Source organism: Suricata suricatta, chromosome 12 (assembly GCF_006229205.1).
Source record: "Suricata suricatta isolate VVHF042 chromosome 12, meerkat_22Aug2017_6uvM2_HiC, whole genome shotgun sequence".
NCBI classification, from domain to species: domain Eukaryota; kingdom Metazoa; phylum Chordata; class Mammalia; order Carnivora; family Herpestidae; genus Suricata; species Suricata suricatta.
In genome coordinates this window covers 29,335,771-29,358,630 of record NC_043711.1, presented here as the reverse complement: position 1 = coordinate 29,358,630, position 22,860 = coordinate 29,335,771, and the positions used below count along the sequence as shown (strand labels likewise).

Genomic DNA, 22,860 nt, shown 5'->3' with positions numbered 1-22,860 from the left:
TAGACAAAATGCATTCTATCTTTAGTTGTGTGTGCAAGGACTTCCTCTCCCAGGGGTGGTGGGAAGGGGGAGAAGGCAGAGTTCGAGAAAAAGAAAGCACTGACCCTTTCCTCTCATATCTGGGCACCAGTTGTTAAATATCACTGAAAGTCAGGGACCGAAAATAGTTGAACAGCTCCTGTATATGACAACGATGGTTCTCAAGCTTTAGGGTGCTTTAGGAAATATCTAGAGCAGTTATGAAAAATATCCCTGAGACCCACCCTGACCTGAGATTCTGTTGTTCTGTCTTAACGAATCCACATGTTTATAACTGACACTCCCTCTCCCATACACTCTAGTGAAAGCAGCCTCAGCCCCTTTCTTAAAGTGTTCTTTAAGAAACAGTTAATAAACCTTGAACTAGTTTAAAGAGTGACCTAAAGTGAGGGTTGCCTTGTACATTGGAGGTCCAGCGCCTATAAACATCCCTTGAAGGTGACACCCTCAGAAGTCCCAACAGCCCGTCTGATCCCATGATTCCGTATGTGGGATGCACCAGCTGAAAATCCCAAAGATGCAAACCTGGCAGTCTTGGGGAGCTCAGATGTCTGCAGATCATTTCAGATCACTGCATCTCTGTTTTCTGTTGTTCTGGGCCAGCCTCTGTGGCACGGTGGCCAACTCTCTGATTTGTGACGTGTATTCTGGGTCTTTCTGTGCCATCATTACACTCGTGCTCAACATCTCATTAAGCTCTTGTCAAAATTCAGTTGAAAGAGAATTTTACTGCAGCAGAGAAACTTTCATGTCATTGGCAATACCTTTCACTTGGTGATGTCTTGTAGAAGCTTTAAAAAGATCAAAACTGGGGTACCTGGGTGGCTTAGTTGGTTGAGTGTCCACCTTTTGCTCAGGTCATGATCTCATAGTTCGTGAAGTTATGCCCCACATAGGGCTCTGTGCTAACAGCTCAGAGCCTGGAGCCTGCTCCAGATTCTCTGTGTCCCTTTCCCTGCCCTTCTCTCCCTCCCTCTCCCTCTCCCTCTCCCTCTCCCTCTCCCTCTCTGTCTCTGTCTCTCTCTGTCTCTGTCTCTCTCTGTCTCTCTCTCCCCCCTCCCATAAATAAAACAAATTTGTTTAATCAAAACATTCCCAAACCTCTTGCTATTTCCCCACCCTTCCAGCGTGCCAGAAAAACTGAGGTTTCCCCCTCAGATTTGTAGTAATTGGAATTTCTTCTTTCTGCCTTTATTTTCTCAAGTCGGTTACCCAATCCCCACTTAACAATGCTTCTAATAAACCGACTCTAGTTTGTTAGCCTGAAGCTTGCCAGGGCAACTTCTGCAGTCTTACCAGCAGAGGGCAGCAGAGTACAGCGCTCCAAGAAGCAGACACCTGAAATAGAACAGGAAAATCAAAAAGCCCAAAGTGTGTAGCAATAGTAAATGCATGAATCTTGAAATAACACCCTTCTGTTGTGATATTTTTCTGATCTCAAGTTAGCGTCTGCAACTCTCTGGCTAATCATCATATTAACAAACTACATCATTTCTTGTGTTGCCAGAGACAGGTAAAAATCACTACGCAATCACTCCAGCCATATGTATGGCCACTATCATGCTGGGAGATCATTTATTCAGACAAGTAATGAGTTGGAAAGGCCTGGTGCTGTGCCTGGGATAGCATGTAAATTTGGAACCCCCCCAAAACTCTCTTTATTAGATTATACATACTTGATTTTCTAGAACCAATCAGACTCAATTAGCAAATGCCCTTTATATCGTAGACTTTGTTTATAAGGAGGCAAATATAACCAAGACATTTGACTCCCTAGCCTTACTTTCAACGGATTTATAATCCAGGAGGCAAATATACCTACTCAACTTCTCTATATTAGAATCCTAGCACTAAATGCAAGGAAGCTGCTTATTTAAATGCTATATTGAGTGTTTGGCGTGATTGTCACACACGGTATGTAAAGTTCTTTATTGCTCAGTTCATCCCCCCTGCAACAGTAAGATGCAAGTAAAATACAGATGAGGACGCTGGGACTTAAGTAGGTGGAAGCTTATCAGAGCTAGGATGGCCCCCTTGGCCAATGTGACCCCCACGTTTGCACCCTTAACCCTCCGTTTTAGGAGAAGAGGATGCTCTTGGCTGTTCTGCTTATTGCAAAGAGTAGTGCATGTCCGCTTACAAAAGTACTCTTAGTGATCTGTCCTGTTTTCCTTGAGGTCCCTCAGGGCCTTGCACTATAAGGAGCAAGTTCTGCAAACCATATGCATCGTGAAGAAAGTTTTCACTAGGAACCAACAGAGGGCAGCAGTAGATAAACCAATTACACTCCTTTATCTGCCATTAGGACCCTTAGGCCCCAGAGGATGCGGGAGATGGGTGATGGGTACAGGGATGGAGAGCACCAATTTCTAATTGCCATTAAAAAAAAGATCTCATCGTGGAGGAGGCTAATGATGTCCCCAGTAGGGATCAAAATTCACTTAGAAAATGTCTCCCTTAATAAAGGGAACTAAGAGATAAGGGATGTGGCACTCCTTCTCCGAGATGCTTGACATCATGGATGGTAAATAACCCCACAGGCTTTTAGCCCAAACCCTGAAGGATGCTCGCTCTCCCCCAGACACCTTGCAGATGAGCCAGATGCAGAAATGTGAAGGATCCACACTGGGTCTGTGCACACCATGGCGACAGGGTCCTGGAGGCCAGCCCGCAGCTGCGGAGCCCTCGCCCAGCGCTGGCGTGGATGCCCGTGTCACCAGTGAGGGCTGCCGAGGGACAGCGGCCGTGCTGTCAGGGGCTGAGGATGGCTCTACTGTGACTGGCACCTAGTGATCGAGTGCTCATTGCTTATGACAGCATGTCACTCCTGCACTTGTCTGAGATGCAGGCAAGACTTCCCAAAGCAACCAGAAGCCCTCCTTCCGTGGGAGAAGGGAGAGGGGAAACGAAGTGTGTGGCTTGATGCTGAGAATTGGCTTGCAAAAAATAAAATGGTGACAAGCAATAGGGCATTTGTAAATGAGCGTCTGGTCCCTGACGACTGACCAAAAGGTTTGTACAAACGTGGCCGTCTCAGCCAGGGCCAAGGTTATCTCAGGTAGAACCAATAAAAATTTCCACTATTTAACCAGTTTTGACTACAAAATATGGCAATTTCATATGGCTTGGCCCATTAAAATAACAAACAGCAATAATAATAACTTCTAGCTTTTATCAAGCACTTACTTAGCACCAAGAACAAATTCTAAGTACATTCCACGGGTGAACTCATTCAGCACTCACAATAAGCCAGTGGGGAGGCAGGTGCTCAGAGCATATCCAACACATGGGGTAACAAAGGACCAGAGAGGCTGAGTAATGTGCTCTAACTCACATAGCCAGCAGGTAGCAAACCTCAGCTTGAACCCAGCTATGAAGTCCAGGGCCTCGGGGACAAGGACATGGTTGACGGGAGAAGGTGTCTTCAAGGGACAGAGCCGGGGAACAACCTGACCATTTGCTTTGCCTTCCCAGGTCAGTCAGTACACGTTTGCCATGTGCAGTTATCGGGAGAAAAAAGCGGAGCCTCAGGAACTTCTGCAGCTGGATGGCTACACTGTGGACTACACGGACCCCCAGCCAGGTACCCGCCTGCCGTTGAGGCTCTGAACCCACAGCACTCTCCCCTGACACAAGTCACAGCCAGCTAACATTTCCTGGGCACTTCTCAGTCCTGGGCACCGAGCAGAGTTACTAGGTCTTATACGTGACCAGGACAGACCTAGGCGCTGGTCTTGCAGAGTTTCCATCTTGGGTAAGTGAGTGCCATCCAGTCAAGGGATTCAGTTTCACCCAGTACTCCACCTAGAATACTACAAAGGAAATGCCTAAATGAGGAGTCCTACTGTGTGTTGTCTTTCACCAGGGACGTGTGGGCTTGGCGGGGTCTGCGTCCCCATGTCTAAGGGAGCCCGACCTGTATATCTGTCTGCCAACTACATTTCAGGGGCAGCCGATGGCACTTGAAAAGAAAGCCCTCCCTACACGTCTCCTTTCCTAAGATGCCACCAGTCCCCGGCATAGACATTGACATCCGAGTTCTAAGCCTTATGTAACTAAAAGAACCACACAAACGGCAGCATTTCTCATAAGTTCTACATCCTGCCCCCTCACACCTCTTCCCCCCCCCCCACCGTTTCATCTTTTTCCCGGGGGAAAATATGAATAAAAATCAGCCTCAAAGAACCTTCAAAATGGTGGGGGGGGGTGCGAAATCATTTCAGCATATTAATGATCAACAAGCACCAACAGCCCTCTCCCAGAGAAGTTTATTTTTATGCCAAATCCGCACAAGGGAAGCATTTCCAACCATACTGCTTTATTTGGCCCAAAACCTTTTTTTCTACTCCCATATTGCTCTTCCACATGCAACAAAATACACATAAAAGAAAAACAGAGTTTGAGAAAAGATCGGATGTTAACCTGAAAAGGTGCGGCAAGGAAAGGCCCAGCCCCGCTTCAGAAAGTCAGCACCTTCCGGATCCCAGCCCTGAGTCGGGCGGACCAACCCCCACCTCCCGCCTTGGCAATCTGCTTTGGGGCCAGAGCCTGATTGGGAGCTGACCACGTAAGGCAAACGTTAGAGGCTCTGCCTGGAAAGCCGGCCTAATGAATAGTGACTATGGGTCTGAAACAGTTTCCTACAACATCCCATTGAAAGGCTACGGCTTCTACATTAAGAAACCAGTCTCATAGGTTTCTGTGATCGTTTGCATTCCTCGCAAACCTTCCAATTCCCTTTAGAAAAATAGATTCCAACTTTCCAAAGACCTGCGTTTTCAGGTGGGGGGTGAAAGGGCCCCAGTGAGAAGGAAATACAATAGCATCTTGGGACAGTCATTCCTTCTACGCCCGTCTGGGGCTCCTTTCTCCCACAGGGTTGCATTTGCACCTGACACAATCCCACCAAGGAGACCGGACCAGGATCGTGTTTCCCATTTTGAAAAGAGAGGAAAGGAGCTGGAACTCAGGGTCTAGCCCACGTCATTCTTTGGCACTTGCAGGAAAATACAGCGATGCGTACCGCTAGAGAAAAGCTAGAATTGTTAATTTAGCATACATAGGAAAGCAGGATTCTGTTCCTCCAGTAGGGAGGGCAGGAGCGGAGAGAAAGCTGTTCTGTACACACAAAAAGTTAGCCACGCACATATAGTCTAAGCCTCTCTCCTCCTTTCCGCACTGATCCCAGGGGATGGAATTTATAAATTCCTTTCCCAGAGATGCAAATGGAAAGTAAATGGATTATGTTCTTGAGGATAATCAGCCGTTCTTCTCTGCTCTTCCATGTGTGAAGTCCTATTTACTTCCAAAATGACATTTGATTGAAAATGGAGATTTCAAGGCTCCCAATTGTCACAGGAAGCCTAATTCAGAACTTCTTAAAGAGTGCTTGTTAGCAGTAGAAGCTCCTGGCCCCCACTCCTAACCTACGAGCCAGAGGGCCGGAGGGCAGAATCCTCATAGTTAAATAAGCACTCTAGAAGGATTCCTATGTACGGTCAGGCTTGCCAGTTGGAGATCGAAGTCATGCACAATTTAGCCACTGTCCTCAGAAGTTTGAAAACTCCCTCAACTGCCCCCTGACAGGTGAGTGTGCAAATGGGGAAGGACTTCTGAGTCCCTCCTCCTTCTCCTGCTCTTGGCTTTATGCAGGTTGTGAGCCGAGCGCACAGGTGGAGGTTGATATGGGGCGGCACAGAGCCGTGTTGTAGGGGTGCGTGTCCTTGCCTTTGCGTCGGCCTCCCATCTAAATGGAAACCTGGACATGCGCCTGCGTGCCCCGCCAGCTCTATCTGCTTAGTATCTTGGAAATGTTAATTTGGAGAATTCGTAAATAATCGCGTGTGAATTTTACATAGAGGCTATTCATCATAACCTAAAAATGAAAACCTTCAACTCTCCCTGGGTATGGTTTGTGATTTCTCAAGTTCTATGAGATTGAGTAATTAAGTCTGAATAAAAGGATGTTCTGAAGAATTCAACGGCACAATTTAAATAAGCATGTTAAGCCTTAGACAGCTTTGCCATTAGGAATAGACTAGGTCCGGGCTCCTGGGTGGCTCAGTCAGTTATGCTCCTATCTCTTGATTTTGACTCAGGTCATGATCTCATCATTTGTGAGTTCGAGCCCCGCATCGGGCTCTGTGCTGACAGCAGAGCCTGCTTGAGATATATATTCTCTCTCTCTCTCTCTCTCTCTCTCTCTCTCTCTCTCTCTCTGTCTCTCTCTCTCTCTCTCTCCTCTCAAAAGTGACTTAATAAACTTTTAATAAATAAATAAATAGACCATGTTTATCCAAGCAGTTTGTTGGAACAGCAGCCCCCCCCTCCCGCTCCACCTCTGCAGGGAGCTGGCCACTATTCCTTCCCTGGGCTGCCTCTGTCCTTTCCCAGACATGCTTTCTTGTTCTTGACAGGTCCATACCTGTGGGGCTGTGCTCCACGTTCTCCTTGAAGTGCCCAGGCACTGTCACACATCACGTTCTACAGATTCTGTCCCCAGAATTGCTGCCTGATCTAAAACCTCTGCTGCCTCAGAGCGAGTGTCGATGTTCACTTTGCTTTCTCCTCCCTCGGTTTCCTTTCAGCTGGGCTGCTCTGCTCCCTCCTTATTGTCATTGGTGTGCCCTTGGTCCCCCGTGCTTTCTGGAAAAGCTCTACTGCTCTCCGCTGCTGTCATTCCCATGGCTTTTGCTGCTGTGGTCATTGCCACGGCTTCTGCTGCTCTAGAGATTTCACCCTGTGCCTTGCTCTGTCCATGATTAGGCTTCATTCTGTTATTAACAACTAATGCTCAGAGAGCTTTTATTTGCGTCAGGCCACGCTCTTCAGCTTGGCAGCAGTATAGCCCAAGGGTTACGATTGTTAGCTCTGGAGCCAGACGGTGGGGTGAGAAGCCCAGGGCGGATGCTTACAGCCCGATTTTGTGTTCGTGGTCTAGTTACTGCCTTCTCTGTGACCGTTTCCTCGTTTATAACATGGGAGTCGTAGGGCTTCCTTCCTGGGGCCATTGAGAAGATTAAATAAACATCTGAAAACTTCTTAGTATCTTTCTGCCTTTACCTCTCCACTTTCCAAAGCAACCCCATGAACTGGTGTTCTGACAGCAGCTCCGGGCACACAGCATCCCCACGCCCAGGAGGGTGGGGGTAGGACAGCGGAAAGTTCCCTCCAGGGATGTCTAGCCTGGCATTCACTGGCAGCATCAAAGTAACTTGTCCCAAATGTTACCATGAGGCTAGGTTGCAGAAGGTCTGTTGACTAGCTCTTTCTTTTAGCTCCTTAGCGTTCACTTTTCAGGGCTTAAGGCATCCCTCAAAGCTCTTCTTCCTTTCCTGTCCAGATTTTCCTTCTTATCATGCCATCCATTCATTTCATCAGGTTTTCCCAGCTTGCTAAGTGTATACCATCCTATCCAAATCACACGTTTAAAAACCCTCCATAAGGGATTAGGCAAAATACTCTCTCATAATCATAACTACTAAAAAGCTTTTGCTGGGGCGTCTGGATGGCTCAATCGGTTGGGCGTCCAACTTCAGCTCAGGTCATGATCTCACAGTCCATGGGTTCAAACCCCGCATCAGGCTCTGTGCTGACAGCCAGCTCAGAGCCTGGAGCCTGCTTCCGGTTCTGTGTCTCCTCCTCTCTCTGCCCCTCCCCCTCTCATGCTCTGTCTCTCTCTGTATAAAAAATAAATAAAAAATTTTTTAAAAATGCTGTAATACTATACCCTCCATATAAAGAAGTAGATGTTTATTGTTCTAGAGACCCTGGAAATTCTAAGTGCAGAACTCCCAACACACACGGAATGGACACTCGAATTAACGTCATCAGCACAATGGAGAAGTCTTAATGTCACCAGAAATCTTTTCCAGAGGCAAATATCAAACAGGCTAGTGACTGGGCCTTGTTGGAAATTTTGGGATGCTATCTGCCTCACTCATTCCCTCTCAGTATTAAACCAGCATTTGGGAGGAGGATGCAAAACCTGATGAAAATATGAAGCTTCATTTCCAGCCAGCAAGTACCCAGTGACCCTAAAATACAGTCTGTTGGAATCTGTTGACAGACACGATGTAGCTTTGGACAGAGCCCAAGGAGGCCCCCACCTACCTCTCTCTAAATTTTAACCTTGAGAAAAGCCTGTGGGGAAGATGGGTCTGTAGAGCACTCATTCATTGGACAATCATTTGCTAGATGCCTACTATATGCCATGCACTGTTCTAGGTACTAGGGATACAGCAGTGAACAAAACAGACAAACATTCCTGTCCTTATGAAGTTGCGTAAGTTATATAGCTTGTTGGAAGGCGATAAGCAAGAGAAGAGAGACAGTGACTGAGGGGTAAAGGTCAAGGAGGGACTCAACAGAAATGTGATGTTTGAGCAAAGACATGAAGGAGGTGATGATGTGACTCATACAGATATCTGGAGGAAGTATATTCTAGGCACAGGAAAGAGCAGGTGCAGAATTCTCAAGGTGAGAACATACCTGGAGTGTTCCAGGAACAGCAAGAGATCAAGGGTGGCTCCCGGGAAGAATGTGCATGCATGCACTAAGGAAAGAGTAGGAGGAGACAAGGGTAGAAGTAGTGGCAGGTCAATTCATGGGCCTTGCGGGCCTTGTGAGAACGTAAGCTTTTCCTTTGAGCAAAATGAGGAGCACCTGGCTGGCTTTGAGCAGAGGAGTGACATGATTTGACTCTTGCTAAACTGATGACTCTGGCTGCCACTAAGAATCAACTATAGGGAGTGAGGATGAGACAGGGTAGATTAGGTGGGAGGCTATTAAAATAGCCCAGGTGAGAGAAGAGCATGACTAGATCCAGAGTGGAAGCATTGGAGGCGGAAGAAGGGTTCAAATTTTGGTATAATGTTCTGAAGGTAGAGCCATTGGAATTCCACTGGAAGTGGGTAGTGAGAGAAATCGAGGAGTCAAAAAGGATCCCAGGGTTGAGGGCTTGAACAGCTAGAGGGGTGCGCTCAGCTTTATTTAGATGGAGAGGAGTTTGGGAGAAAGACCAGTTCACTGTTGCATATGATAAGCATGTGGTATCTTTCAGATATCCATGTGAAGAAGTCAAGAAAACCATTGGGTGTTCAGGTCTGCAGTTCACAGGAGAGGTCCAGGGTGAAGATAGACATGTGAGGACCATGAGCATATTCATGGTGTTCAGACTGGAAGGCATCGTTGGGGAAGAGAAGAGGTCCAAGGACACAATGCCAGCAGGCTACACCATTCAACAGTCAGGAGGAGGAGGAGGAGGAGACAGCAAACAAGACTGACAAGCAGCAGTCAGGGAGGGAGGAGGAAACTGAGTGTCTTGGAACCAAGTGGAGAATTCATTTCAAAGAGAATACAGTGTCAAGTGTGGCTGATAGGTCTATGGATCGAATAAAATGTAGACTCTGAACTGATCTTTGGATTCAGTGATGTGGAAGTCATTCGTGACCTTGACAAGTTTCCATGGGAAAAGTTCCCATTAGAGAAGCTTTAAAGCAGAATGGGAGGAGAAAAGACTTGTTGCTGACAGTGTGGTCCTCAGATCAACACCATCCATCCTTTGGGAGCATGTTAGGAATACAGGATTTCAGGTTTCTGCCCTAGACCTCCAAATCAGAAGCTGCCTTCTAACAGATGCCCACAGGATTCACATGTGTGCTATGATTTAAGAACCCACGGGAGAGACTCCCCTTACCTTGAGAAGAGAGCAACAGGACAGTAGCCGAAGGGAGAGGTGGGGTCAAGAGATGGTTGTTGTGATGTGGTTGGCAGTGGTTTGTTTGTTTTCAAAGGTGAGGAAAATAATAGTATGTTCATAGGCAGATATCTACCCAACTAGCAGGGAGCCTGCTTGACACTTCTGTCCCCAGGAAGACAAAGAGAGAAAGAGTGGGTCTCAGAATGTCTCCTTAACATTGTAACTTCACTCTGTGACCAACTAGGTGTCAGACTTCCCATCTTAAAGTCAGACAGACTACGGAGTCTCTCTTCTCTGGCCTGCGGAAAAGCAGCAGAAATGACCTTTCTTGGGGTTCGGTTCTGTCGAGAACATGGTGGCTCAGCTTAGTAGTATAACTATTCCCTTTTAATTCCAGGTTTAGAGGGTGGCCGAGCCTTCTTCAATGCAGTCAAAGAAGGAGACACCGTGATATTCGCAAGTGATGATGAGCAAGATCGCATCTTGTGGGTCCAAGCCATGTATCGGGCCACTGGGCAGTCACATAAGCCGGTGCCCCCGACCCAAGTCCAGAAACTCAACGCTAAGGGAGGGAACGTTCCTCAGCTGGACGCCCCCATCTCCCAATTTTGTAAGTAAATATGCCATTTGTTAAAAATAGCTCTGTAGAGGAAAGCAAATTTTCCAAAGTTGAATTAGAAAATCTAGTTGCTTTTATGTTAAGGATTCATAAAATCATGTTTGCTGGGGGGGAAAAAAAGAGTAATTCAAGGGGAAAAAGTTGGAACTAAAATGGTAGATGGAAGTGATTTTAAAGTGCAATACTTGACATTTCCCCCCAAGGCCTAAACAGAGGAAAATATATTTTAGGTGTATTTTTATCTCTTTGTTTTGGTGAGAATTCGGAATTCACAGCCAGGCTTGTATTTGTTCGAGTCCTTCAAATATAGTAGGTTATGTATGTATGTCCTTGACTCATTTCTTCCTATTAAAAGTAATTTTAAAATAGGGCTTGATTTGAAGTAAATTTAAATCTGTAACTTAGAACCATTTAAAAATAAATGATGACATTATCACATGCAGTGGAAAAAACAAAAAAAAATGGTACCTAAAATCCCATTCTGAGCAAATATACCGGGACCCAAATATGGAGCTGTCTCTTTAAATGGTCCTGGTTCATTTTCCACTTCCTTTTTCTCTTACCTCTGTATCCGTTTTAATTTCTTACCCCTTTCCCATGACTTTTTGCTACTGAGGAGAGTTTTTTTTTTCCTCTCCCAACACTTCTGGTACATGAGGCCAGGTGAAATCCAACATGCACTTGGAGATGTTTATTAAAACAAAGGAAATGGAAACACTGGAAACATAAAGCACCAAATAAAGTAATTCATTTTAATTACAAACATCAACTCGAAATAGAGACTTCTGCCTTGCCCTGAATATCAGGTCATTTGGGGATCACTCAGGTACAAGTCATTTTTAACAGTCATCATGATGACTCCTTAGAATCCTTAGTAGATGAACGACTCAGTCAGGTTCACAGAGACAGCCATCTAGGTCATGAGACATACAGATGAGGAAGGCAGATGAGGTCCCTACTCTCAGGATACCTCCGTCCTAGTGAGGGAGTCTCGCCAGCACACAAATCAAAAAATAAATAATATAGTTATAGACATTGAAACTACAAAGAATATAATGCAGTGGTGACTGGATGAAGAGAGATAATCTGAACGTAAGCCCAAGTGATGGTAAGGCAGCTCAAAAATACCTTCCCAGCAGACAGAAAAGCAAGTGCAAAACTTCACAGCAGAAACTTGACCTTCAGTGCAATGGTTCTCCATAATCTCTCCCTGCCACTCTTAAGCAAAATGCATATGATTCAAATGATTTTACAGCTACACAACTAAAGAGAGGTGAATTTTCTTTCTTAATGGCTTCCACTGCTGTTTCCATTTCTGTATTCTTGTAACACCTTGCTTATGGTGGGGGGGGAGGGGAACAAAGTCTTTTTGGATGAGAAACACTATCTGTCAGGTGTTCCCAGGAATTCCTGTCCAGTACCAATGATTTCTTGAAGAAAGATGAGTTACCCATGGAACATTGTGGATAATCACACAATCACTATGGGTTTCCATGCAGGAAACCCTGAAAGAAGGAGGAGGAGGTTGAGGAAGTATTCGGGGTAAGGGACCGCCCTCCTGACCGTAACCATCTTCTTATTTTCTTGAACATTTGTGACGCTTAGGTTTATCTGAGCAATAAAGAGAGAAGGCAACATCTCTTTTTTTTTATGGTTTAGTCAGGAGTTGAGATAAAGCATACCCAATATTTATTTACTTTGTTTTTAAAAAAACACCCTGTGATGGAATCCTTTCTTTAACCCTGCCTGACAGGCTCCATTTTAATAAATCTAGAAACAACACATCCTATCCTGTTCCTCTGAAATGGAATTATGTGCCTATCAGGGGAGCAAATTCCTAATTGTAATCACCACCCAAATCAACCTCATAGAACATGTACCTTAGGTGGTATTTGGAAAATACTGGTTTTATACAAAGAATCTCAATTTCTTCTGAAGTCATTTCACCTACCCTTCAGTGTTTCTGTTCTGTCATATGCCCAGATCAAGAACTCACTGCTTGCTTTGTGATTAGCCTCACTTTTTCCTCACTAGTGTAGGAAAGAGGAAGGAATTCAGGAGTAAAATTAAAGGGAAGCCAGGTACTGATTTAAAAAGAAGAAGAAGACAACTGATAGAGGCTGATGAAGAGGGTGTCTCCTCCTGGAAATACCGGAAGTACACAGGGAATATTGATTAGATTTCCCTCTGTGGATAAGATGCATTTAGCAAGGAAATTAGAATGCTAGTCATTAGGCATGAGCAGGAAGATTTAATTGAGTGAGCTTGATGTATGTTACCACCCTAGTTGACAGAGGGGACTTGTATTAAATGGAGAATCCAAAGCAAAACTCTAAAGGCTAGAATATGGGTAATATCATCCCTAGGTAAGCATGGGAGGTAGACGGAGTCCTGAGTGAGAAGGTAAGGTAACTCATGCCTCCGGAATTTGTCAGTATCTCCTAGTAGAACCACCTTCTCTAGTGTCTTCTTAATCACTGCTCAGGATCAGGGGTTCTACAAAGACTGCGAGGTCCTACTACACCTCCAGGTTCTATAAGAACAAAGCTCCCACGTTCATCCATGCAGCTTGTGCACTTCATTGGTCATTCTGCACACAGACAATAATGTGAATGGTGCCTGTTGAGTTGTGCAGTGCCCAGTCTACACAACTGTATACCGTGACCCTGTAATAAATGATAGTCCTTACCTGGAGCCTCAGTCCAATAATGTTGAACCCAGTAATCTCATAGTTCCTTTACTACTTCTAAAACAGAGGTTCCACACCCCTCCAGATTCTATCTACTGCTAGTTTAGGCACTTAATAAAAACTGCAGCCAGAGTACCAGCACGTGAGGCTTCTTGTCCCATAATTTAGCAAAGGAATCCAGTCAGGATTTTAACCAACCCAGCCTTTTGCACCATACCCGATCATTTACAGTTAGGCGTATATAAAACCGATGATAAAGATTTTTAAAAAAAAGGAACAAGGAACTTTATATTCTATAGTGCCACTGAGTAGTTATGCATAACAGCCAAAAGCTGGCTGGGGGGTGGAGAGTATATCATCATTTTTAGTGGAATCTGCCACAAAATGGGGATTATGTCACAATTACTTTGTAGCTGCGTTTAGTTTGTTAAATTCAAACCATCACTATGAAACAGATCAGGCCTTATGTATGGGAAGTGGTCATACATGGTTGATTCACATCTAGGGTTACCACCTTATCTGGATTTGCCCACGACTTCCCTGGTTTTAGCACTGAAAGTTCTATGTCCCCAGAGACTCCTTGGTCCTGGGCAAACTGGGACAGGTTGGTCACCTGGCACTACAAAACAAAGTTCTAGAGAAATGAAAAACAATCACAGCATAGTACTAAATAGCAAACTTTGATTCTTCACTGATATTCGGCTCTCTGTCTATATTGTCACATCGCAAACATTCAGGCACCCGTTCTGGAGCCAAATGAGCAAAACCAATCAAGTATTGCATTTTAAAAAAAGGTTTCCTTGACTCTCAAAAGGTAAGGGTCATTATTAAATACCTAATTCTGTATGCAGTTCATCAAATCCAATATCTGTTTGAAGTATTTGCCAGTCTTGCAAGTGAATAATTTTTAGGAACACCGTTTGAGTGAGTTAACTCTGTCATCGCTTTAGTAGTATTACTCGGCAAAGGGAGGCTATGGAAAAATAGGAGAGGTTTTTTTGGGTAGAGAAAAATAAACACTCCAGTCTTGTCCTGTCGCTGTCTGCTCAGGGGTAATTTGAGAATGGATCATCTTACAGTTTGGGAAGCTCAGGAGTAATTATGAGTTTACTTGGGTCTTTATAAATTCGGTTTGACAGCCTTCTGGGTACAGTTTTGAGTTTTTGCAATATCAAAATGAAAAGACACGTCTAAGAAAGAGTGGAGTGGAGTATTTCCATGGAACTGTAAAAACCGAAAGAAAAAAAAAATAGATCCTGCTATTCATTTGTTTGTATGTGACTCTACAATGATCTGGGGAGGTTTCCACCAAACTTTAAGCCTTTTTTTGTTCTTTTGTGGTTTTTTTGGTGTGTGTTGTTGTTGATTTAATTTCCTCACCCTTTCATTTTGGTTACAACGTGAAAAAATTAAGTCAGTGGCTAGCTGTCCAATGTTTTAAACCAATATTTGCAATGTTCCAATTTTGAGGACCGATGTTACTCACCTTGGAAACTACATCCAAATCTGTTGTTGAGGGTGGCCACCATTTATTACACCAAGTGGCCTCTCACTGATTCCTGTCCAGTCTGTGTTAGAGGAACAGTAATAATCAGTACCTCCGTTCTCATGTGGGCTGGGGGCGGGGGAGGTTTAAGCTTTGCTCTCTGGTGAATGATTACTCGATAAATCCCTCGAAACGAGTCTCATTTTAATGTCTGTTTCTCAACTAATGACTGTTAACCACATCATACATCCCCAAAGTGGAATGTTTTTGAGAACTGTTCTATTTTTGCTGTCACCCGAACAGCCTTCAAGTCAGCGGGGTCTCGGTAACTGTTGGTTTGGGAGGGAGGGTTGATTTTGGTTTTTGTTTTATTTTGTATCATTTACGTTTTCTTGTTCAATCTTTGCTCAAACCCAAGAACTTTAGCTGCTAGGTTAGAACTCCTGTCTGCTTTCCTGAGCCTTGTTGCTAGTCTTTATGTTATTCTGGTTTGTTCCTTCTTACCCTGCTAACTTCTAGCTGGACTGAAGGGTAAGTGTTCCCCTGTAGCTAGCACAGCTCAGATAATCAGACTAGATTATCTGACACCTGCAATGTGCTTCCTCCCTACCCTCTTAAATCTCCCTCATGTCTAAACTTTGTAGTAAAACTTTTCATGTTATTTTCCTGACCTTAGGTTTGAAATGTAAGCTTCCATACCGGAACTAGGATGCATGTGATGTGTGCATAATTGCCTCCTCTCCTTGGCTTTCATATTGGCATCAAATGATCCTCTGAGTAAAGCCAACCATTAACATCTCCTAATTTTTTTCATTCCAAGAATATGAATTAGCGTCACAACAAAATGGCAAATAATGCCTTTGCTTCATGGAATTTACAGCTACCTGACTGCTTAATGCCTGAAAACAGATCATTTTGCACTCTGATAATGTGTTGTTTCTCCTCTCCCATTCCAAAGATTAGAACGGTCAGTGGTACCTGTGGGGTGGTAACCATGGAAACCTTAACAAATAGAAAGGTGGGGTAGGAGGTTAACTGAACAAGATTTCAAGAAAGTGCAGAAATACAATTAATAAAGTAAATGCATTATTTGAACACTAAAGAGGTCATTCTACTTGACTTGAGGGTGTGCTCTAAGAAAGACCCAAAAGAGGATTAATTTTTAAAGGAGTATTCTAATACATGGGACTGCCACGCACAAAAACAGAAAAGTAAGGGCATGATTGGGTCCATACAGTTGATTCACAAAAGCTTCAGATTCACAACCGCACAATACTGTGGAGGGTCTGGACCTCTGGTCTCAAATGTCTCTCCGCTCCTCCCCCAAGGACAAGGATAGCAATAACTTTTTCGATGTCACTTATATTTCTCTTAATACACACCTGTAGGAGAAAAAAGAAACTTTAAAACTTAGAAAACCCTTTCTTTTTGCGGACTTACTGATGAAAAAGAATCTACATTTCCTTTATTCATAGAGGGAAAAGCTGTCCACCCACCCAATGTGTTGAGGAAAGACTTGACCTTAAAAGGAAATAGAAAAATCAGTCAAGAGAGCAGGCAAATATGTACTTGAGTATTCTGAATGCTGATTTAGAAACCATAGGTCATATCATTTCTCCTGCCCATTTAATAATAGTACTTTCTTCTAATTCTTTCTGTTTCTTTAATTTGCTTTCTTTACCCCTCTCTTTTCTTCTTTTGTTTTGCATAAATGTACCCCTGGCTAGCAGACAGATTTTTTTTTTTTAGCCACTCCAAGCAGATACTTAATTTAACTTTATTTTACTTTGAATGTCTGATGAGGCATTTTGAAAGCTTACCATAGAATGTGAACATAGCGGGAATTTAGGATTTTGCTCTACTTTTTTTTTAAAGAATGAAAGAAAGGATGGATGAATACATGATTGAATGAATTCTGTTCTGAGCGAATTTACATATATTTGCACAACAACGCATTGCTATCCTAGTAGATTTCCAAATAGTTGTTTGCCTTTATTCCTTTCTATAGTTTTATCTCTGAGAGTTTTGCTGTATCTTCTTATATTGTCAACTTGCAGTTGCTACCTTGCAGGAATGCAATATCAAAGAATTAACTAAATGCCAAATTAATTCGCATGACCCCAAACCACACTGTAAATCACTTTCCTTCTCATTGCAAAAGTAAATGACTTTTTTGAAAAAGAATGGACTCCCACAATTAGGTCGAAAATTTTCCAAACACTATGATAGGATCTACACAGTGCATGTTAAATGAAGGTTCATTTCTTTGTTAACTGTTTCAGGCACATTTTAAATGTATTGTTCATTAATCAGCTGAGCGCACTCATGTCATATAGTGATTTACAGTAAGACACATGATTAATTAGCCAACTACAGGAAGTTTATTTTTTTGCCCATGTCACAGGGAACATAAAGACATCACCAGGCACTCTGTAAATTCACTGAAAATGTACTAACTGCAGGAGGGAAAATTACAGATCATTGAGTTATTCATCTTGAGATCATTGACAAAATCTCTGTTTTGATTTTTTACTCAAAGCAACTGTCATATAAAGAATTGTAAAAACTAACTTGAAATAAACATCACATGTTTATCCCCTTGGGTATATGCCACAGTAGTTTTAAATTCAAGATTTTTGCAAAGTGCACTGTGGGCCTTCATAGGTTCTGAGAAGCCATGCTCTCCTGGCCATCCATGTTAACTTGACGGAGTCAAGGAGACCATGAAGGAATTATGTTGTTTCTCAAGGGCAATCGGCATGGGAAGACCAATCTTTTGCTTGCTATGCAGAGGTCAGGCAGGGCACAGCATCCCTTCGTTACTTGATCATGCCAAGACAAACTCTTCTAGAAAAATCTGTAAACAGCCAGCTGCCATCAATCATTGTCATTTCTTTATTTCATGTCTTCTGATGAGGTTGACTACTGTCATTGTTCGTTATTGTCCAGACCATACATTCACTCTGGCACTGTCAAGCAGATATGACAAGCACACAGTTTCCATATAAGAAAGATATAAAGTCACCTTTTAATTTGCAGTTGGGGTTCACAATGACTTTAGAGTCACATTAGCTATTCTCTTGCCTCTAGCATCCATCAGGAATAACAACATCCATAACTGTGCTCTAAATTTCAGTGAGAAAGCAGCTACCTTTAGTTTTTTATAAAAGGAATTCATTAGAGAAAGGAGCCTCTCTCAGACAATTTAGTAACAATACAATAATTGTGTTTAACAGCAGACTTCCTTTTTTCCTAGTGTATGAAATGTTCCAAAATGTAATATTACAAAATAAAAAGAGAGATATGACCTCTTGTCTTCATTCTCTTGGCTGTTAGAATAATAGAAAAATCTCAATAAAATGAAAGTTTGAAAGCTGCATTAGTTCCCCCCAAGAAACTGACATTTATTTGGTAGACATTATTGCAAACTTATCTAAAAAATGGTATGTCTGAAACAAGATCACATATATATGCTTGTTATAAAGATAAGAGATCATGAAAAATAGTTTTTTATACTAAAGAAAAAAAAGAAAAACATATCAAACATGAAATAAACCCAGGCATCATGATCAATTAAAGAACAACATAGCCACTAGACTCACCAATTAGTGACATCACTTGGATTTTAAGGAAGTAGATTAATTGAGAGTATAAAGTCCACATAATCATATCACGTTAGGAACCAGTATTTTCCCAACATTCCTTAAATGCCAAACCAAAATTGTTTCTAAGCAAACTTGGGGTAAAGCTTTGATTAGTTTCCACTTGCAAGTGTACTTGCCTTCCATATGCCTTTGTGTCCGTCAGCCTACTTCTGTGTCATAGATACCATCAATAATGCTTTAAGTTTCTTAATGTAGTTTTGGTACATATGTCCATTTTATTCCCCTAAGGTTAGTCTGAAGTCATCTCTATTCCTGCGCTACACAGGACTTCAAAATCTTTATGCAGCTAAACCCCAGAAGGAAAACAAGTAGCATTGTTTGGAAGATGTGTTGAATTATACCCTACCTGCAGAGCCTATAAAACCACACGGCCAATTTTTAGAACATTTGGGGCTCTTGCAGCTGAAGAAAAACTTAGGAATCATTCAGTCAGGTCTGGAACAGGCAAAGGTTGAAGTCTGTTCTTAAAATACAGTCAATCCTTGATTTCTTTAAACAAAAAACCAAACGAACGAACGAACAAAACAAAAAACCCACGTAGTCATGAAAAAGAGCACTGGAATGCATCTCCCAAAGCAAGAGATAATCCAAACATCATTGGAGATTTCAGCAGCCACTTTAGACTCCTAATTCTGTTTTCCTTACCCTGGTGTTCAAATTCATTTTCATTCTCCTGACACAAGCCAAACATTGGCAGAGGAAGCCATCCCTAGGTGTCCTGAATTCAGGAAGTCACTTTCTCATATTTTGCCTCAGGCTGTTTCCCCCTGGCTAACGGCAGCATTAGAGTTTTCCTTTTTCTTTAATCAACCAGTTCCAATTGTTGGTACAGGGGGAAATGGAGTTGCAAGGAGCATCTATTTTGTAATGTTCGGCACCATGGGAGAACAGACTGGGGCAGTGCAAGAATGACTATATGGTGTTGCTTGGGAAGCACCCACAAGTTCTTTGAAACAGAATTTGGAACAGCTGGACCGCTGCAGTGTTTTATTTTAAAATAGACAACATATGTAATGCATATGGTCCTAGACATGTATGGAGACACAGGCAGACAATCTGAATGGTATCCAAAGACACCTGCACCTAGAATTCTGTTTCCTTCTAGAAGATTTTTTTTTCCCCAAAGAGCACATGTTCCCACTTTTGGATTTGTAAGATGCCATCTGAATCCCCATGTGTGTGACTCCTTAATAAAGTCAATGGGAAGTCTCCTGGGATGGAAGTGTCAGAATAAGTCAGTTAACAAATACCTCCTTGGAACCTGGCTCCCAGGAGAGCAGGCGGCGGGGGGAACAGATCAGCAACTTCAACTTACCCTCAAGGAACATAGTATCTAGCAAGGGTTTGAACTTGTATGTGGGTGTTCTGACCACAGAAAAATTGGAACGTAAACCAGCAAGAACACAGAGACAGGACGTGAGGATTAGTTGGGCAGGGGCAGAGGGGAAGTACAAGGCAGAGAGGCTGGGAAGGCTCCCAGCTTCCTCGAAGCAGTGTGGTTTAAGAAGCAACCTGTAACTAACATTAGCCATAAATGCAGAGACATCCTCGCCTCGCTGAAAACATTAAACAAGCTGCCTTTGGGAGCACTAAGAAATCTGCTCACCCACTCCTAGCTAAAGTTTATTGAGCACTTACTGTGTGCCAGCTGCCTGGGTACTTCTCAGCAGAGCCCCTCTGCAACCTTCCCCAGGTAGAATTAACACTATTCTCAACTGACATACAAGAAGGCCACTGAGAAGCACTGACCAGTCTGCCTCACATCACATCCCTAGTCATGGCAGGGGCTCATGTCCAACTCAGTCTTTGTGACCCCATAAGCCCACCCACATAACCGCCTGCTACCCGAGCTCAAATAAACCGTTTGCACTGAATTTAGTATATCAACATTTCATTAAGTCAAGAAATAGAAAATATCTGTTGAAGGAGTGAATTTATTTTGATGAAATAAATTCATCATTTTAACACATAGGTCTTGAGTGCCTGCTTTGCACTAGGTACGGCGAGGGACTTGTTCTAGGTGCTGGGAACACAGCAGAGAACAGAAGTACCCAAATCCCTGCTGGGATGAAGGTTAAAACGAGACCCCTTCCCCTGACACCTTAAAATAGTGTTCTTGCTCCTTCCCCACCCCGGTCCTCTTTCTTTTTCTAAAGAAAATAAGCTCAATGAGACTCAAAGATTTCACGGTAGCCAGCCACCCTTTTAAGTGCTCTTGGCTTGTTGGAACATTAAGATAATGAGGCTAAATCTGAGTAAATGATGATTTTGTGTAAGCAAAATCCAGAGGCTGTTCGTTTTACCTGCTGGAAATTCTCACTGCGTTAAGCGCCATCTTACACACGGAGAGGGTGTGCAAAGAGCTTAAGGATGGCTAAAGGACAGTGACCTCCGCAAGGGAAGTGAAGGTTCGGCTCATTTTACACCCAAGGAAACTGAGTCTCAGCGATCAACAAGCTGGGATCCCTCAGCTATTTAAAAATAGAGCTCAAACGAGAGTCCAGACCTCCTAGAGCGGTCCCAGGCTCATCTCCATGTGGACGGAGAGAGAGGGGGAGGAAAGAATGGAAGAAGAGAAAAGGGATTTTTGTGTTGACAGAGTTGCTTTCTGAAAAGGAACACAGGCTGATTTTAAGCATATTTTTTCTGTAAGTCTCCTTTAAAACGTAAGTAAAGGCAAAATTGTTCTTGAGATGTACCCTCAGCCAGGAATTAGCCCGGGGAAGCTGTATTGTGATGCATCGGGAGGCGGGGAGTGGGTCTGTAGCCAGGTCCCCGCGGAGGAGCCAAGTTGCCGTTTCAGCTCCATTTCCTGAGTGGGCAGGCAGCAAGGCGAAATAGTTCTGCGCAAAGTTTTCAAGAGGTTCAACGAGTAAAGAGACAGAGACTCGAAACCCGTGTCCTACATCAAACAGCTACAAAAGAGCCCCCTTCTCTCTGAGCTAAATGACCGGTTGCGCCATCGTAATTGAAGAGCCGTAGAGTAGCCGAGCCAAACTGGCAAAGTAAGGCCCGGGCCGATTTATCAGCTTGCAGCCTCTTCTGAGAAATCCGAGAGCAAGAAGTGGTGCTAGCCAAAATTCCTCATCTCTCTGTTAAAATTGGGAGGCATGAGATGGGTGATGCTTTTTATGAGGATGAAATAGGATGAGCAATTAGTGTGCTCCACTGTTATTTTTCCTCCACGAAATTGACCTGGGACTGACCGGAAGGAGGAGGGAGGGCATCATCTGTCCTGAGGGATGGAAAGGTGCCACCTGGATTGCAGGTTTGCTCTCCTGAGGAGAAAGATTTAAAGTTGGAGCAGGTTTGAGACGCTTGTCTCAGGCCAGAGGAGTCTCACACAGACGCAGTCTAGAAGCAGCTAGTTTTTTTCCCCCCAAGCATCAACTTCCCTGCCACCTCTCTTAGTAGCCATCCTGAGTCAAAGGAGAAATACAGCTGGGAGCCCAAACAACCAACAAAAGAATCCTCATCGATAAAGCACCTAACTTCACATTGAAAGCACTTTCTTGAGGACAAATCCGAGGCAATTAACACAGCAAACAGAATTCTTTCAGATTCTCTAATATAATTCTCACATGTGTGATATTCCTTCCAAAAGCTGGTGTTTCGTCATCCTAATGGAGCAATTTGGCTATTAAAATACACATTCTTCGACTTGCCTTCTGGAAGCCGTTGCTTCTGTGTGTCTAGGGCATAAACAACACATCCCAAACACTGACCACTTGCTGCTTCTATGAAAAACGACTAGAGATTTTAAAAATCCAACAGTAAGAGGGCAAAAATCTGATACACCGTGGATATAGGTCTGAATGATACACCAAATCAATAATGTGATGAGAGAGAGTCAGCTTAAAGCCAGGCTGCTACCAAAATTTAAGTTTTCAGTCATACCCCAAGCATGGGGAGGGGGAGTACTGCCTGTGGTAAAGGCCATGTATGAAAATATATCCAAGCACGCTCTCAAGTCAGAAATTGATTTTCTTCCTGTCCAGACAGCACTGCTGGTCCTTGGCAGGTCCCCCTCTTCTGGTAGAATACTGTATACAAGGGAATGAATAAACTCTTGCTTAATTTGATATACAATGCTTTTTCTTTGCAGTAAGCATAGCAGGCGAGTGAGTGAACATGAGGTGGAGTGAGCGAATTCCTTTAATGTGTAGGCTCTTCATTCCTACCTCTTCGGGATTTACTTGTTCTCACTTGAGTTGAATTCTGAGTTATTTTGCCGATTGAGTATAGAGTATTTTAGTTACACATATTGAGATTAATTAGTTAGCCCTTAGGAGGTTTTGCTTGCAGCCTTCACCCTGTAAGAAAAAGTGTGAATACATCGAGACTATTAATTCACAATAAATGGCAGATCATAGCCCTTGCTGAGTAAATCTGTTTGTCTCTTTCATAAGCTTTGCTAACTGTAAGCACACTATAAGGCAATGACCTTGGCTATCACAAACTAAATTCCCATTTAACTTATTCTCCAGGTTTCAATGAAAATCTTTTGTTATTATTATTATTTTTTTTAGTTTTGGAGGGCGGGGACCCAGATCTTTTGCGAAATCAAATTGGCGATGGGGATTTGGAAGGGGAGGATACAAATATTGTCACTTGGCTGAAAATCAGCGTAACCCTTTTTCCAGATAATCCCAATAATTGTAA

The 22,860-nt window shown here is 43.3% G+C and overlaps 1 protein-coding gene across 1 annotated transcript in view; it reads left to right on the top strand.

Annotated features, from left to right (window-relative positions):
* The window catches only part of CADPS (calcium dependent secretion activator), a 467,826-nt gene that overhangs the window by 303,023 nt on the left and 141,943 nt on the right, over window positions 1-22,860 (top strand). Inside the window, 3 exon segments of the mRNA XM_029917033.1 lie at window positions 3,514-3,622; window positions 10,137-10,349; window positions 15,053-15,064. Coding sequence (XP_029772893.1) covers window positions 3,514-3,622; window positions 10,137-10,349; window positions 15,053-15,064 — 334 coding nt within the window.